At 46.5% G+C, this 16,350-nt stretch overlaps 1 protein-coding gene across 17 annotated transcripts in view; it reads right to left on the bottom strand.

Annotated features, from left to right (window-relative positions):
* CACNA1C (calcium voltage-gated channel subunit alpha1 C) overlaps positions 1 to 16,350 on the bottom strand; it is a 627,772-nt gene that overhangs the window by 151,275 nt on the left and 460,147 nt on the right. For 5 of the 17 annotated variants that reach the window (XM_046012065.1, XM_046012066.1, XM_046012064.1 and 2 more), the window contains exon 10: positions 188 to 262. The exons of the other annotated variants lie outside the window; for them this stretch is intronic. In XM_046012065.1, the coding sequence (XP_045868021.1) occupies positions 188 to 262 (75 nt within the window). The remainder of the gene's footprint in view (positions 1 to 187; positions 263 to 16,350) is intronic. 17 annotated transcript variants of the gene reach the window in all.

Raw genomic sequence — 16,350 nt, 5'->3', positions numbered from 1 at the left:
GTGGCTTTGAATGGGACAGATTACCATCCCCTTGAACACACACACACACACACACACACACACACACACACACACACACTACACATTCATGAACATTGCATCACAAGACATCAAGAAAAATGCCCTCCCATCTAGTCTGGTATGTACCAATGCACATTTACACACATAGAGCGCAGGGGAACATTACCATGGGTTTCTGTGGAGTGACTAAACCAAGCAAACTTCCCTTTCTTCTGATCAAGCAAGCCCGCTGGAGTGCCTCCTTTCACAGACAAGATGGTCAGTGTCAAGAACCAGGAACAAGACATCAATAGAGAGCATGCAGTCAACCACGGGCAAAAGAAAGAAACAAGGAACTCAGCTTTCACATAGAACATCCATTTTCATCTTTGAACATAAACTAAGAAAATTATAAAAAGCAATAAACCAAAACACATAAGAAAACATAACAAAGTAGAACCAAAACCCCAAATCACATGAATTAATGACACAAAACAAATGACGGACCCTGAGGAGAAGCAGTTACTCCAGCAGAAGTGTCAGTCTACATTGGTCTATCTAGTTAGTGGCTTTGAGGTAAGAGCTTTCTGGGAGAGGCCACCACTCATCCCCACTGCCTACAGGCTCCAGTAAGGTAACTGTTAAAATCAAACTAGCATTGGTGCTACCCCTTCATTTCTACCCAACGGTCAGGTGACTTGATCTCTTCTCCACTGGTAGTGGATCTACCCCTCCCTCAGCACTTACACTCTGATCATGCCATTAGCTAATGAAAAACAGTCCATGGATCTACTTGCCCCCTTTGTCCACTTCAACTATTCAGTCCCATTCAGTAATGACCCACCAAGGGCTTCAGGTCTAATCATATCCAAACCCTATTATATATCTGCTTTCAATCAGTTTAAATAGGTAAAGTAGTTGCTCAGTTTCTTGTGTATGGGTAGTCTTTTGAGGAGTTTGGTGTAAAAAGGAGAAGAATTCTATAAGATTCTTTTGGCTCTGGGCTATAGTTGAAGAAGAGAGTGCTAGGGAGATTGTAAAGACACTGATTATCACAAATGGAAGAGGGGGAACTCTGTATTCTGCAAATAGACCTTGAGTTCTGGATGTCAAATGCTTTAACTCATACCAGAGAAATAATTTTCCTTCTCTGTTTGACAAAACTAGCATGAACTTCACCTCTGCCAGGCCTATACAGAGGGTGCTGGGGGTAAATGGTGAGTGGGGATTAGTCACAACTTATTAATGAGGTGGGAAATCTGCCACCAGTCAGGAAAGGAAGCATGTGTCCTGGTGGTGAATGGGTAGGTGGCCTCATCAGTCCCAGGAAAGGGCATGAAGGGAAGGTCAGTTCAAGTTTTTAGGTGCTTCTTTATTTTATCCACTTCCCTTGGAACTTGGACACCTTCAGTGAGCATCCCTGAATGCTGCTTGCTAGTGAGAATTCTGAAGACCGGTTCATGAAAAAAAGGATCAATCTTATTTTTAACCTGGGTAAAGGGCCATGTCCCAACCACACATCTTTAAAATACAAAGCTTGGAATAAGCAGACACTTCTCAAAAATCCCATATGAGAAAAGCACTGAGGGTCAGGAGCTGAAATGAAGGGCTTGGTTCCAATTTGCCTTCTAGCAAAAGATATGTCTCAACATGCAATGATAACCGTTACTGAAGTAGGCATCTCATAGTGAGTGGTCTTTTGTTTGGAGGTGTACAGGGGTCAACATGAGGCCACCAGTTATCAAGTTTGTCTGTTCACTGTTGTCTGGGGGAACAAGAGCACTGGCCAGTGATGGAAAGCCCAGAACAACATGACCTGTTATAGAGAAGCCATTATTCAGCTTCTGGCCTTGGCATCAATATTGCCCCATATTGTTTGATTTCAGAAATAACTGCATGATAACTTTGAAAACAATAGAAAGAGCTTGATAAAAAACATGGTCAGTCAGTGTATGACTGAATTTGACCAGAGCTGGTCTTTTATGTGGGCAAAGTTGGAAGCTACCTGTGTGGAAAGTGATTTGAAGAGCAACTAAATCATCTTCCTTATGAGTGTGCAGTAGTTTCTGCATATCTGCTCTTTTGGATCAAGTCATATATCTGAAGGTTTCTTGCTGAATTGAAAATCTCTCACCTGGAGGGAGCAGTACATTCATATATTAGTACCTATTTGTGATAGTTTATCCCAAAAATACCTAAGGAATATAGATGGGTGAAAATGCAATTTTGTGTTCCTATTTTACTAAGGGATTAGACGGGAGGATCATAGGTGATTCTTTAAGGGATCAATTGCCCTATGGAGATGGACTTGCATTCCTTCTTGGAGTCTGAGTGCCCAAACTGTTGGAAACTGAGAATGATAAATGCTGGATACTTATTTGGTGGATGAGCTGGAGACTCTGCCTCTTCCTGTGGCCACTCAGAGATGAACTGCTTGGAAATTAAGGCAGAAAGAGAGCAAAGAACCCAGGTGCCCAAGGGGACCTCTCCTCTAAAGGCACCCCTCTTGATGCTTATAAAGTGAAACCTGATGTGTGCTCATCTGCACACTGTCACAACAACATGCCTTCTGCGGAATGAAGTGTGATTCTTGAATGATTTAGGAAGGATATTATTGAGAAAGAATGTTAGAGAGGAAGCTAGTTTTCTGACTTTCCAACTGCATTGTTAGCTGGTGCTATGCATCCAATCTGGGTCTCTGGGCTGTCCTGTTCCTTGACTTCTGCTGAGAAGATTTCCAAAGAAAATGAGATTTTCCTGGAAGAGTAATTAACAGCTGCCGTTGCAGGTGGTGGATAACATAAATACATTTTTAGTCATATCACAATTGCTACAATGAGTTGTGTTGACTCCATCTCACCAACAACTGATTGTATTTTGAATTAATGTCTTCTTTCCCCAGAATATTTTCTCTTGGTGACAACTCTTGCTTGAATGGTGGCTGGTAGATGATTTCTACGTCTCAAGGGAGATGCAGAGATCTTGTTTCACAATAACCAATGTCTCCCCTGACCTGCTTGGAGAACAGTTGTGCGGATACCGGGGGGATTATAATAAGCCATTTCCTACATGGCTGGAAATCATACGAATCATGTTGGGGGAGGAGTATTAGGTCTAAGCCATGGTGAAGATTAGGAGTGCCTGGTACATGTGGGTTTGCAAACCTTCTGAAGGTTTATTTACTAAAATTTAAGAATCCTCCATTAAACACCAGATAGTGCATTGAAAACATGGCTGCACAGATCAGCTAGCCAGCCCTTCCAAAGCTGTGGTCAACTGAGAAGTTCTCTGTAAAACTAATGTCTAAAGTCAGTTCCGTACACAGCTTCTGTACACGTGGTGAATCTGCTCTGGGTTGTCCCAGTGTATCAGCACTCACATTTGCCATAAAAAAAACAGGAGATCTCATTTAGCTACCGTGATGTAATATGTATTCCCAAAGATGGCCATACTCACCTGCATAAAAAATGACTTCAGAAGGGGCTCTGACCAAGATTTGAGAGTAAGAGCAACGTTAGTTTTGATAAAGAAAAAGAAAGTCACTAAGGTTACTTAGCAACCGATCCATAAAGGAAACAGTAAGCAAAATCTTCTCAGGTATCCCTTCCTTTACTTTCTTTTTCCTTCTCCCTCCTTCCCCTCCTTCCTTCCTCTCCCTAGGCTGGGGGGAGATGCATGGAGAAGAATCCGCACATAAAACATCTGGTCTTGTTTCTTGAGGCTGTCTGTCTCAGATATTTTTATTCATCACAATTGACCGAATGACACTAGAGCAAACTCCACGTGAGGGAACGAGGAACAGACCTGGGAGAGATGGAGAAATCTACCTAGTTCTGAAATCTTTGGTCACCCAAATGGCTCTGACACTGTCCCATGGATGGGGCTTTGCCATATTCTGTGGAGACTTTCAGCAGGAATGGCTGGCCTCTCTTGAGATCTGCTAAGAGAAATGCCTGGTCGTCATCCTGGAAGTTAGCTGTCAGCCTCATTACCCAAGTCAGAGAACTTATCAACTGTTGTCAATCTTTTATCTCCTTTCATTGGGAAATGGATGGCACATCAGGGCCAGACATCCTGGGTGCGGTGGGAATGTTGAAGCCCAAGGAACCGAGGGCAATTGTTATTCAACCTGAACTTCCCCAGTGCTGTGGAGACCCATATGGAGCCAATGGGCCGAATCCTGGGTCTGCCAGATTGCCAGGCTGCCATTTGTTCAGGCTTCCACGTGCTCTTGGATGAACTGAACAATTTATTTTGCCATTTAATTGGCAGCTGCCCATTTTATTATCTTTTTTGTATATGAGTTGTATAATTAGTATTCATTTTCTCCAAGTACTAATCTGAGTTATGACTAACATGCAAAAGGATTCCTAATTTCCTACCCCCCTGACTCTAATCTGGACTCTAAAACTCCCTGTAATCTGGCTCCATGCGATGTGTAATGGCTGGGAGTGCCCCTCAGAAATTCATGTCAAGTCCTAGAGCCTGTACCTCAGAGTATAGCTGTATTTGGAGAAAGGGTCTTTTTTTTTTTTAATTAAGATTTTATTTATTTATTTGACAAAGAGAGATCACAAGTATGCAGAGAGGCAGGCAGAGAGAGAGGGGGAAGCAGGCTCCCTGCTGAGCAGAGGGCCCGATGCGGGACTCGATCCCAGGACCCCGAGATCATGACCTGACCGAAGGCAGCGGCTTAACCCACTGAGCCACCCAGTCGCCCCTCGAGAAAGGGTCTTTAAAGAAGTAATTAAATGAAAATGAGATAATGAGGGCAGGTTCTAAAGCAATTTGCTGGTATGCTGATCAGAGGAAGACACAGACACACATACAGAGAAGACAATGTGAAGACACAGAGAAAAGACAACCATCTACAAGCCACGGAGAGAAACTCAGAGCTGGTCCCTCCCTCATGACTCTCAGAAGGAACCACGCCTGATGACACCTTGCTCTTGGACTTCTGGCTTCCCAAACTATGAGACAATAACTTTCTGTTGTTTAAGGTACCTTGTCCATGCGTTGTTAAAGCAGTCCTGGCTGACTAAATACACTACTGATTCATCCTCATTTCCCGTTACTTCCTGCAGAAATTCTCCACCCAAGTTGGGCTGCCTTCCTCATTGTCCCTGGAACGTGCCATCTTTATTTGAAACTCTGGGCTTTTGTAGCTATGATGTCACATATTGTACCCTGTCCACCTCCCCTTCACGTATTCCAGGGGTCAAGGAACAATAGCCCTTGGGCCAAATCCAGACTGCTTCTTGTTTTGTAAAAAAAAATTTTGCTGGAACGCAACCAAGCCCTTCGCTTCTGTTTTGTCCATGGCTACTTTCACACCACAGCAGCTGAGCTGAGTGGTTGCAACAGAGGCTCCATGTAGCCGCGAAGCTGAAAACACCCAACTGACCCTTCAGAGAAAAAGTGTGCTGACTCCTGCACTAGTCAAATTTCATCCATTCCTGGAGGCCCAGTTCTCATCTGTGGAGACTTTCAGGCCCACCCACTGCCATAGGGTTCCCTCTTCTGAGCTCTTGGAACATTGGGATCCATGAGAGTTTAAAATTAGAACGCGGATTTAAGTTTTAGTTCCAACCTCTCCTAGCCATGAAACAGGTAAGTTATTTAACCTTCCTCAGGTTTCCTTGTATGTAAAAAGTGGTTAATGATACTATTTAGTTCATGAGGTTCTAGTAAAGGTTAAGTGAAATAATATTTATAAAAACTTTTGTATGTGGTAAGTGATACAAGAATTTGCTAATATTACCAACTAATTTTAATCTGTTTTTCTTATAGTTTTCTGTAGGAGTATTAGATTATCTCCCTAACAAAATTATCATTTTCTCAAGGGCAGAGTCTTTATATTAGAATTCTCTGGACTTCCTTTCAGATCCCAGTGGTATGAGATTTGGAACTATAATAATAATACTTTCTATCTTTAGGGAATTTTAAGGACACTCCTACATGCTGGACAACCTGAGGGTTCATCCTTCAGAGGCGTCCTCCATCCCTGTCTGCTATGCCCTATACTCCAGGAGACTGATGTTTGTAAATTACATCAACAACTTCTACACTAGGGTTTCATGGTGTGTTGACCAATGGGAGGTGCTGGCAGGCCGTACGTCTATGAGTAATCAGGGGTATTTACTTCCCTGGCACTGCCTGCAGGGCCAGTACACATTGGCTGCCTCTTGCTGCTGAAGACCACAGGCCTGATCACGTGGCCCTCTCCGCATGGCCACCCTCTCTGATTTCTGGAAACTGCTCCTTCACTTTGTCCCTTCAGGTCCTTCCAGCAGACCCACAGGTGCTATCCAGAGGGTCCTGCATTATCCCTTGTTGATTTCCTTAAAACTTCCTGCCTCTTTTCGTAACCTCTCCTTCAATCATCTGCTTTATATTTTATGTCAGATAACATGACACATGTATCCCCCCGTCAAGTGAAAGGGTAGTCCCCACGAGTGGAACTTAGTTGCCCCCAGAGTGAAAGCTTGTAAATGGCATGAATGGCTGTTCTTGCTCCAGGACTTTCCTGGCTACATCAGACAACTTCTGGAATAATTTTGCTTGAATGCAGAAGAACAATTGACAAGAATTAGTGATGTAGGCTGTTTCAGCGGGCACGGCTTTAGCCCCACGGCAGAACAGAACTGGACATTCTGGTTGTGGTTATGGCCTCAGGACACTCTCTTGAGAGAAACTATGCTATGTTTCATTTCATTTCATTTTCTCTTGCCAAATAAACAAAAAACCAAACCAAACCAAACCAAACCAACCAACCAAAAAAAAAAAAAAACAAACAAAAAACAAAACCAAACCCGAAACCCAACAACTTGGAAAGTTATTTATTACTACTTTTCTACAGTTTGATATATCAAACACATGGGCAAATATAGTCTCAGGCTGACAGATGAAGGAGCCTTTATATGCCTTTAAAGCTCAGAGTCTTAGGAATCCCCTTACTACGGTGAGTTTAGGAAATGCTAAAGATGATCCTTTCCTTGGCCTTGCCATGAAATAGGTCCAAACCCTGTACAAATCTCATGATGATTGGGGCTCTCTTCTTTCTCATCTCTTACATTAATACATTAAATCAGGTGATGGATTGCAGGTCTCTTCTAAGGGAAAGAAGGAGAGGGAGAAGGAGAGGAGAAAAGTAAACTATAGAAAAGGAGAGAGTGGTGAGAAACTAAAGCGAAATGGAGCCCAGCCATGGTGGCCTGTCGGGGTTGAAAGGTCACGGTGAACATTGCCACAGCCCCCAGAGTCTTCTCAGAAGCTTCCTGCCAGCCCGGGCCCAGCAAGGCTTCCTCCACATAAGCAATTAAAACCTGGTTGATGTTAAGCCATCAGAAAGTAAATATAAAACAGGATTAAATATTAAGAAGCCAAACAAAGTAGACTTATTAAAAAGGCAAAATATAAGTATGATGTGCCATCATAATAATTATTATTACTGCTATAAACTGGGAGGAGGCATAAATGCCTGCCCTTGATCTGCAGCCATAATCCAAAGAAGAAAACCAGGGTCGTTGTACTCTCAGCAGGCCATAGACATCCAGTGTTCCCAAGCAGAAAATTCCTCTCCACAATTGTGGCGCCACTGAGTCGGGCCATTGGAGCGAGTAGGGGGAGGTGGCCGGTGGCCGGAGGAGGCAGGGGAAGGAAGTTCAGCCATGTCAGACAAATATCCGAACTTCGGCCTTTGGCCCTCCTTCCTCCCCCACCCTGCTGCACCTTCCCTGGGGACGGCAGGGCAGTGTGGAACATTCTCAGGCCCTTGGGACGATGGGGGAAACAGGACATCCCATCATGCAAGAGAGCCAGGACATCCCCCAGGAAAAGAGAGCTCAGCTCAGCCACTGGGGTTGAGACAGGATCTTCTGGACATGGATGATGGTGGTCTTTCTGTGTAGCATCCTTTTGGAAGCTCAGTTCTTTTAGGGCACAAACTGATTTTAGGCTGAAAGGAGGACATTATTCTAGTTCCCAAAGCCTGGTTTAGCAGTAACTGGTCGCCCATGTGGTATGATATAACAGGAATGGAGAGGGACTTGTGTCTTCCATCCCTCTTCAGCCCAGTCCAGGGATGTCTACTGGTCATGCCTTCATTTAGGGTCTTTTCCCCTCACAGGGCAAATACTCTTGGATGTGTAATAGTAGTATCAGCCATTCCTATCTTAATACTAATAGTATTGAATACTTGTTTTTTGATCACTTACTATATAATGGCTGCTCCTCCATGCACTTTATATACACTGATTCAAGCCTCAAACCATCCTACGAGGGATTGTATGTCCCCATTATGTGTTCCCATATTATAGATCAGGAAGTCGAGGCTTAGAGAATTAATTCACTTATTCAAAGCAAGCAGCTAATAAGATCCAGCTTTTGAACTATGGTATGCTATGCTAAGTCTCCCCTCTTAGCCATTATGTATATTGAATGAATTTATGAAGTCCCTTCCTAGTCATAAGAAAGGACTAGAGAGCCCTGCAGATGAGCCTGGATCACTGAGAGGAGAAGAGAAGCAGAAAATACAGGTGGGGATCCTGGGGGAGAAACCAGTTATTTCATAATCCTGCCCAGGGCCTCCCTGCCAGCTCTTCTATGCTAAGAGCGGGAGGAAGGGCTCAGAGCAGCGCCCGGTGGCCTGAGTCCGTCTCCGGTCTCTGCCACTTGGAGCTCTGTGACATTGGATGTGGGACTTCACTCCTTTGTGGCTCAGTTTCTGCACTGCAAAGGGAGATCTGAGTAATATCTGCATTGTACGGTTAGAAGGGGTGACCTTCATTTTACAGATGGGAATATTAAGGCCCAGAGAAGGTCAGTGATGTGCCCAGGGTCACAAGGCTGGTTGGCAGTAGAGGGACAGTCCTCTTTCCACCATGCAGTGCTGCCACCTTTCTCACCTGCCATTCACGCGCACCATGGAGAGGATCAAAGTTCACACTGGCACATCACAGCTGAACTCTCCCCTTGTCTGGAATTCAGAAGTTCCACTGCTGGTGAGTTTTATACTTTGCACCCTGTTCTCGGCTGTTTACAAAGGCTGTAGAGAGCTCACAATTCACTCTCATGTTCTCTTTTCTCTCAGGCTCTGTCTTCCCCTTCACTGCTTTCTGCTACTCGAGGCAATTTTGACCCACGTCAGATTTCCTGCAAGGAGCCCTCCAGGGGCCCAGCAGAATCTCAAAAATTGTGGATACCCACAGAGGGGGCGCCGCCTTGAGTGAGGAGCACTCTCTCTACGGAAGGGTCTTAGCCTTGCCTTCCCCTTCAGTGTGCAAGTAAATTGTTGCCTTAAATTTCAAGGCTGCCTCCATTCGCAGCATTTATGTCAAGTGAGTCACTTTAGCTCCTAACTGCATGGTGTCTCGTCAGCCCCGTCATTTAATCGGTGAGTTTATGGGCAGCTGTCAGAATACCAATCAGCTCGCCCCCTTCTGTGGCAAGTCCTTTCCTTTAATTAATCTCCCCGCTCTTCCTGCTGGGGGCTTGTGCTTGTTACTTTCCTCCTTGCTGGGGTGACGATGCATTCCAGGGTCCGTCTTGCTACTTTAATGGCCCACATCTGTCACGGAGCGGTCCCTCTGCAGTGTCACTTCCCACGATCTTAGACCCCCACCCAGGGCAAAGACCCAGGAAAGTGGTGCTCCCCTCCTCTGCATCACTCAGATCCTGTTAGACTGGGATTCGGAGCTCAGGACCCTGTTCAGGGAGGGGCAGCAGACAGGTGGATTTCTGGGACAGAGATCTTATGGGATGGTGAAGGGTGGTATGCCATGTTCTAGGCAGAAACTTGGAAAGGTTTAATCTAGATAGGGTAGGTTAAGAGGTCTCATCATGGGGGACGCCTTGGGTGACTCAGTCAGTTAAGCATCAGCCTTCAGCTCGGGTCATGATCCCAGGGTCCTGGGATCGAGCCCCGCATCAGGCTGCCTGCTCTGCGGGGAGTCAGCTTTTCCCTCTGCCCCTCCTCCTGCTTATGGTTCTCTCTCTCTCTCTCTCTGCTTGCTCTCTCCCAAATATATATATGTATTTTTTAAGAGGCCTCCTCACCCTCCTCAAATATTTGGAGTCTTTGCTTACAGGGGCAAGATACTGCCTGCTTAGAGTAGTTCTACAAGGAAAAGTTATCAAGGAATAGCTGGAGGGGTGAAGAGTTTGCCCTAACATAAGAAATGTGTTCGAAGTGGCCTGGCTGCCTTGGTAGTCCAGGAAGTAGTCATTATTGGGGGTTTTCAAGCCTTTGCTGGGGTTTTGAGAGAAGCTTCCTAAGGTTTCTTCTGCTGAGGAAACACAACTGAGCTTTACAACAACGGTGCTCGGCCTGACGCATCCCCATGTTGTGGCCTGTTTGTGGGGAGTTGGGCGGGGCCCAGACAGAAGGGGTTCCTGGAGCCCTTACCCGATTTTCTCTTCCCTCTACATGTTTCCCAGTGTCACAACACTGTCTCGCAGAGGACCCTCAGCCTGCCTACTGAGGCCCCTGTGATTTGGTTTTGCTCCCCGACCCGAAGCCGCATTCCACCTCCAGCCAACGGATGCTCGGGGCCAGGAATTCAGCTCTCCTCTCCACCTCTGCTGTGGGCAAGCTTGGTTTGATGCCACTCTTTGAGGCTGGCCAGTCACCACACACCCACCTACATCTGTGTGCCTTACATCTGTGTCCCTGTTCCTCCTCCATGGGCTCAAGTTCCTCTTTACCTCCAAGTCCTAATGCTTCCTGAAGCCTTCCTGAATCCCACGGAATCACAGCCTTCTTCCCCCCGCAAATAGACACTGTTTGTACCATGTAGTTCAGTGCTCTTAGTTCTTTCTCTGCTGGCTAGAAGGAGTACAGCTCTGTTTGGTGTCACTCTCAGGAAAACGAGGCCATTTTAATTCTCACAACCACCCAGGGAGACAGCCAGGGAAGGTATCTTCCTTCACGATTTCTAGGTGAGGAGACCGAGGCTGTGCAGGCGCGGAGCTGGGGCAAGGAGACAGGTTTGGTCAGTTGTCAGCTTGCTGCTGCTCCCCCAGCCAACGGTGCCTTTTACTTTCTGGCTCATGCATGGAAGGAAGAGCCGCACCTCACTGACTCACCCGCTCTTTTCTGCTTTACTCTCCTTCCTTTTCTTTCCACTGCAGCCCTCAGAAAACTAGGCCCCTTCTGTGGCGCGATGCTGATTTCCCTGGGAAACCAGATGGGAAGTACGCAGGGCTGGGAGCAGGACTCCACTTGGGCTGGAGGCCCAGGAGCCCACCTGCAAGCAGTCATTCGGTGTTCTTCCCCAATGCTCAGAGAGGGTGCAGATGGGCATCTCTGGGATGGGATCAAGGTCAGCACTGTTGCCTTCCTTCTGTTTCATCAGGGCGGGGACTGGAACACGCAAAGTCAGCCACCCACTAAAGTCTCCTTCCTCTCTCTTGGGCTATATTGGGGAAGGGCCAAGACTAGCCGCTGCTGGGTAGGGTGCTCATGCCAATAGCAGCGGGGTGACCCTGAACCAGGCAGAGGAGAACCAACCCCAAGCCAAATGTGCAAGGCGGGGGGAGGGTGGTAATGCCGGACAATGCCGCTTTATTATTCTAGTCCATAGCCTCTCCCTCCAGACTCTTCCCCTCCAAATTTAATCTGAATCAAAGGTATTATTCACCCTTCATCCCTCCTTCCTCTTTTCTCTAATCTTAGAACTCTTCTGTAATTTCTCAGGAGAGCTGGGCTTGCTGGAGAGGCTCATTGTTCTTCCTTTAGAAGAGAGAAAGTGTTTTTGAAACCTAGAGAACAGGGACCACTGTCTTCAACAAGCAAAAGGCCTGGAGGCACGAGCTAGAAGTGGGAATGCTAATGCTCCAGTAAGTGGTTTTAGATGGGAGGCCCGACCTTGGGTTCATCTGGGACTCATTCTTTTTTTTTTTTTTTTTTTAAAGATTTTATTTACCCATCTGACAGAGAGAGATCACAGGCAGATAGAGAGGCAGGCAGAGAGAGAGAGAGAGGGAAGCAGGCTCCCCGCTGAGCAGAGAGCCCGATATGGGACTCGATCCCAGGACCCTGAGATCATGACCCGAGCCGAAGGCAGCGGCCCAACCCACTGAGCCACCCAGGCTATGAGGCTTCATGCTGTGGGCTCAGTGGCCCAGGAAACCTAGAAAGAAGGACACAGAACTTCTGGTTTTCAGATGGAGTCTCCGTCACGGTAGGTGGGATAAGGAACAGGCTTTTCAAGTAAGGAAGGGCAGGGCTGTGTGTGTGGCCTGAATGATCAACAGGTGTTGGTAGATCTGTACAGTGGGGACACGGGGACCTCAGGCAGACTCATGCAACTCTATTGGGTTTTGTGACTTGCATTTTAGGAGTGCTCCTGATCTGACGGTTAGCTGCAAAGGAGTGAAGATAGGGTATTTGCTCTGTCTGCAACTCTATTGGGTTTTGTGACTTGCATTTTGGGAGTGCTCCTGATCTGACGGTTAGCTGCAAAGGAGTGAAGATAGGGTATTTGCTCTATTTGGGGAAAGCAGAAAGGAGACAGTAACCCATTTTTCATTCTAACAAGACTGTAGGGGAGTGAGCCTCTTTGCAGATCGGAGGTACCAAGCACAGAGGTCAGGCTGCATGAGGGTGGGGGAAAGAGAGACGCAGGCAGAGACGTGTTGAAGAAACTGTCTGTGCCAGAGCCAGAAGCCCTGCATTCCAGGGTCCTCCTTAGCCCTGACTCAGTGTCTGGGAAGGACACACAGTCTGAAGAGCTCTGTGCTTCCCTCATTGGTTACTGGGAGGACCAATGAGAAGAGGTAGGCAAGGATGTCAGAAGCACACCCCTAACGGAAACGTAAGGCCGGAGGGAGAGCAGAGAGAGAGAGAAGCAATTAGTGTGAGGAATTAGCTGAGGGAGGATAATTAACAGTGCCATTGGGAGGGCCTTGTCGCACCCCTGACACCTCAGACCAGTGTGTGGAAAGGAAACAGCCGCAGGTGTCAGCTCAGGAGAAGGAATAATTTTTATAAAACCTAGAGGTGCACAAAAAGGGAGGGTGTTTTCCTCCCACAGAGTGTTCGAGAAAGTGGGGGCGAGACTCTGTCTTGTAGAGATGCTACAGACGAGTTTCACCCAGACAGAGATGGAGACACCAGGCGCTCAGGAATGAGCTTCTGCGACACTTTCCAGTGCTGAAATTCTACTGTTCGATGTTTTCAAGGCAAGACAGTTATCGGGATATTGGTTCTGGGCACACAGCAGGAGAGTGTGGGCATGAAGTAGCTGCTGGATGCCGGAGGGAGGTTTCCGTCTTGGAGCCACTGCTGCCCAGCCAAGAGGGAGGGAGCCAGGGTCTGCAAAATGAGGACATTCTCCCCTCAGCCCAGCCAGCCACCACTTCTGGAATATAGGACTCAAAGAAAAAGACAGCCCCAGAGGGGTATTTAAGGGATCAGAATGCTCAAGGATTTATAGGAAACTGGAGATGGAGAATTACTTTTATATGCTAGGAAACTGAGACCTGGGGTAAGAGTTTGTTTGAGGTCCCAGAGCTATTCGTATTAGAGCTGAGGCTAAGAACCAGGTCTCCTAACTGCTTTCCGGGGTCTTCCTGCCCCTAGATTTCCCCTCCCTATCACGAGGTATTTTGGGGGCTACCTTGTTCTTTGTGCTTGATCTTTCCTGCCGACAAAAGAGAAAGAGGCTTGCCATTAGAGTCAGACAGCCCTGGGCCTGACCCCTGGCTAAGCCTCCTGTTGGCTGCCTGGCCTTGGGCAAATTATCTGAACCTCATCTTTCTCATCTGAAAAAGAGAGATAATGTTACCAATCTCAGAGGCTTAAGTGAGGATTAAAGATACTATGAGCTAAAGGATGTGCTTGAGAAGTGGAAGCTGTTCACAATTTTCAGTAATAATACTCTGTGTGTAGCATGCCTGGATGCCATATATATTTATTAGGGAATGGAAAAGCAAAATGCAGGCTAAAGAGAAAAATCGCAAGATCACTTGTTTTGCATCTAAAAGGTCATCTGGAATCTGAACACTTATTAGTGATGACATATGTACTCCCAGGGCCAAACCCTAAGGCCGGCTGCAGTTAACGCTCTCCCTTTGGGGCCGTCAACCCCCACCCCCCAACCCCAGTGTCTTCATCATTGTTGTCAGTCCTTTCATGAAATATTCATGAGGTTCCTACTGTGTGCTAACAGTGACTCCCCTGTGCCATGGGCCTTGCCCTGGAAATGCTTGCAGCTCTTGAGAAGAGAAGACAATCTATAAAAATCTTTACCCACCATTCGTTGTGAAAAACTAAGCACAACTGGAAAGAAGATAGCTGCATTTACCTCCCTTTTGTGCTCCTTTAATTCTTTTTTTAAACCCTACGTGAAACCCAGAACCTGCCAGAGACTGTGTTCTGGTCTCCTAACTTGCTGTCTGCCATGCCATGAAAGGTTATTTGCCACCACAGCTTGGGCACCGTGGTGGCCCTTCTAGTCTTACTCTGCAAGTCTCCGTTGGGTCAAGATGAAGTCACAGGAGTCCTGGGCCCTTGTAGAGTGGCCCCGGCTACAGATCTCTGTAGCTTATTTGGAAAGAATTTTTGCTTCTATGAACCGGTGACACTAGTAACAGGGCTATGGAGCCCCAGTTCCAGTTTGGTTTTAAATAGATTTTGGCCTAAACATATTTTTTAATATGCAACAATTGGGTTAGTCTAATGACAAATGTCATCCCCTTCCATTGCCAGAGCAACATGCCATTTCCGTTAGGAGCGATGCTTCCTGGCCAGACTGAGGCATGGAAAATAATTTTGGGTCATCAACAATTCCCTTCAGTTTCACTGATTTGATTAAACTTAGAAACGGAAAGGGGAATTTACAAATTAGATGCTGTTCTCTATTTATTACCAAAATGGTTGCTTTCCACTACATCCAGGAGATACAGTTGAGATCTCATTAAGTCTCAGCTTGTGATAACATTTACTCCATAAATCTCCATCGCATCTAGTGAATGAAATGAGCATTATGCCAAAGACCACATAATGGATGAAATCAAACCTCTGCCCCCTTGCAAGAGAGTTGACCTTTTCAAGCCTTAAACGTATTCAGCTTTCCTATCCTAAAGAAGCAGTTAAGCATTTATTCTTGGTACTCTCTTAACCATTTCCTGACCACTGGCTAGCTGGCCTCGTGGAGAGAGAAATAGAATAAGGATATTTCTGATACTTCTCTGCATGGATTTGAAAAATAAAGGGGAGAAGAGGTGAGAGCCTGAAGAAAAACCCTATAGAATGATCCCATCCTTTCGCAGAAGTTAGAAAGAAATGTTGGCAGACAAGAAATGGATGACAAAGCAGTAATTTGTATGTCTCATTCATTATATATCCTCCGCTGTATCAGATCTGGCTCTTCCTGGCTTTAGCTCTGACACAGTGACAAGGCAGGCCCCAGTCATTTGCTCCTAATGGCAGAGCACCAGACGTTCGGGCCAACCTCACTTTTCTCCCTCCACCCCCACCCCCTTTCTAACAGAGATTCATTGACCCTGTGCTAGTAGTGCTGAGAATACAAAGTTCTCGCCCTCACAAGGTACACCACCCAGGAGATCGTAGAAAATGGATAAATAAATAGACACACTATACCGTGCGGGCCTGGAGTAGGTGTGCTGGGCGTGAGGAGGGGGGAAGTTTACAGGAGGGGAGAGAAGGTGGAAATGGGGACAACGCAGTTCCAGAGACAGATGGCGGAGCCAGACTTTCCAGGTAGGGAGGGCAGAAAGCATGCAGATACCAGGAGGGTCTTTGGAAGAACAGGTTGGCTTTCAGGGGTTGGGGGGTCCTGCAGGAGACCCAGTGCCAATTCTGGGAGTCTGGGAACTGCAGGCTTCTAGAATTGACTGAGGTATGATGGACTGGAAAGATCTAGATTTGGTTCAGCTCCTAGGACTAAAGCAAATGTATGTCACCTTAGAACTATAGAAACAAAACACAGATCTGGAAGGGGTGGGGGTGGAGCTGTTCTGAGCTGTCTGGCCCCAACCCTCGTTTTACCAATGAGGAGACTGAGAACGACTGCCAGTTGGTAACTGAGTGGGGCCTGGAAGCTTGGGTGGCCTGTTTTATTTTGGGCTCCTTCGGGCCACTGCAACACACGGGACTGTCCCCACCCAAAACTATTATCCTTTTAGGAGAGAAAGAGGAGGGCCATTCATCTCACATTGTGTGTACCCTCAACTCCTCCTGGATTGGGGACCGCATAGATTAATGCGATCATGGAAATTATAATTGATGAAAATGATCATATACCATCTGAGAGGCTCAAGAAGAAGTTCCATAATTTTTACTATGGCTTGGGATCTTCCTGGTGAAAACCAAGGCTCTTTGCCTGG

This window comes from Meles meles, chromosome 7 (genome assembly GCF_922984935.1).
Source record: "Meles meles chromosome 7, mMelMel3.1 paternal haplotype, whole genome shotgun sequence".
Classification (NCBI taxonomy): Eukaryota; Metazoa; Chordata; class Mammalia; order Carnivora; family Mustelidae; genus Meles; species Meles meles.
This window is presented reverse-complemented; position numbering and strand designations above follow the sequence as displayed.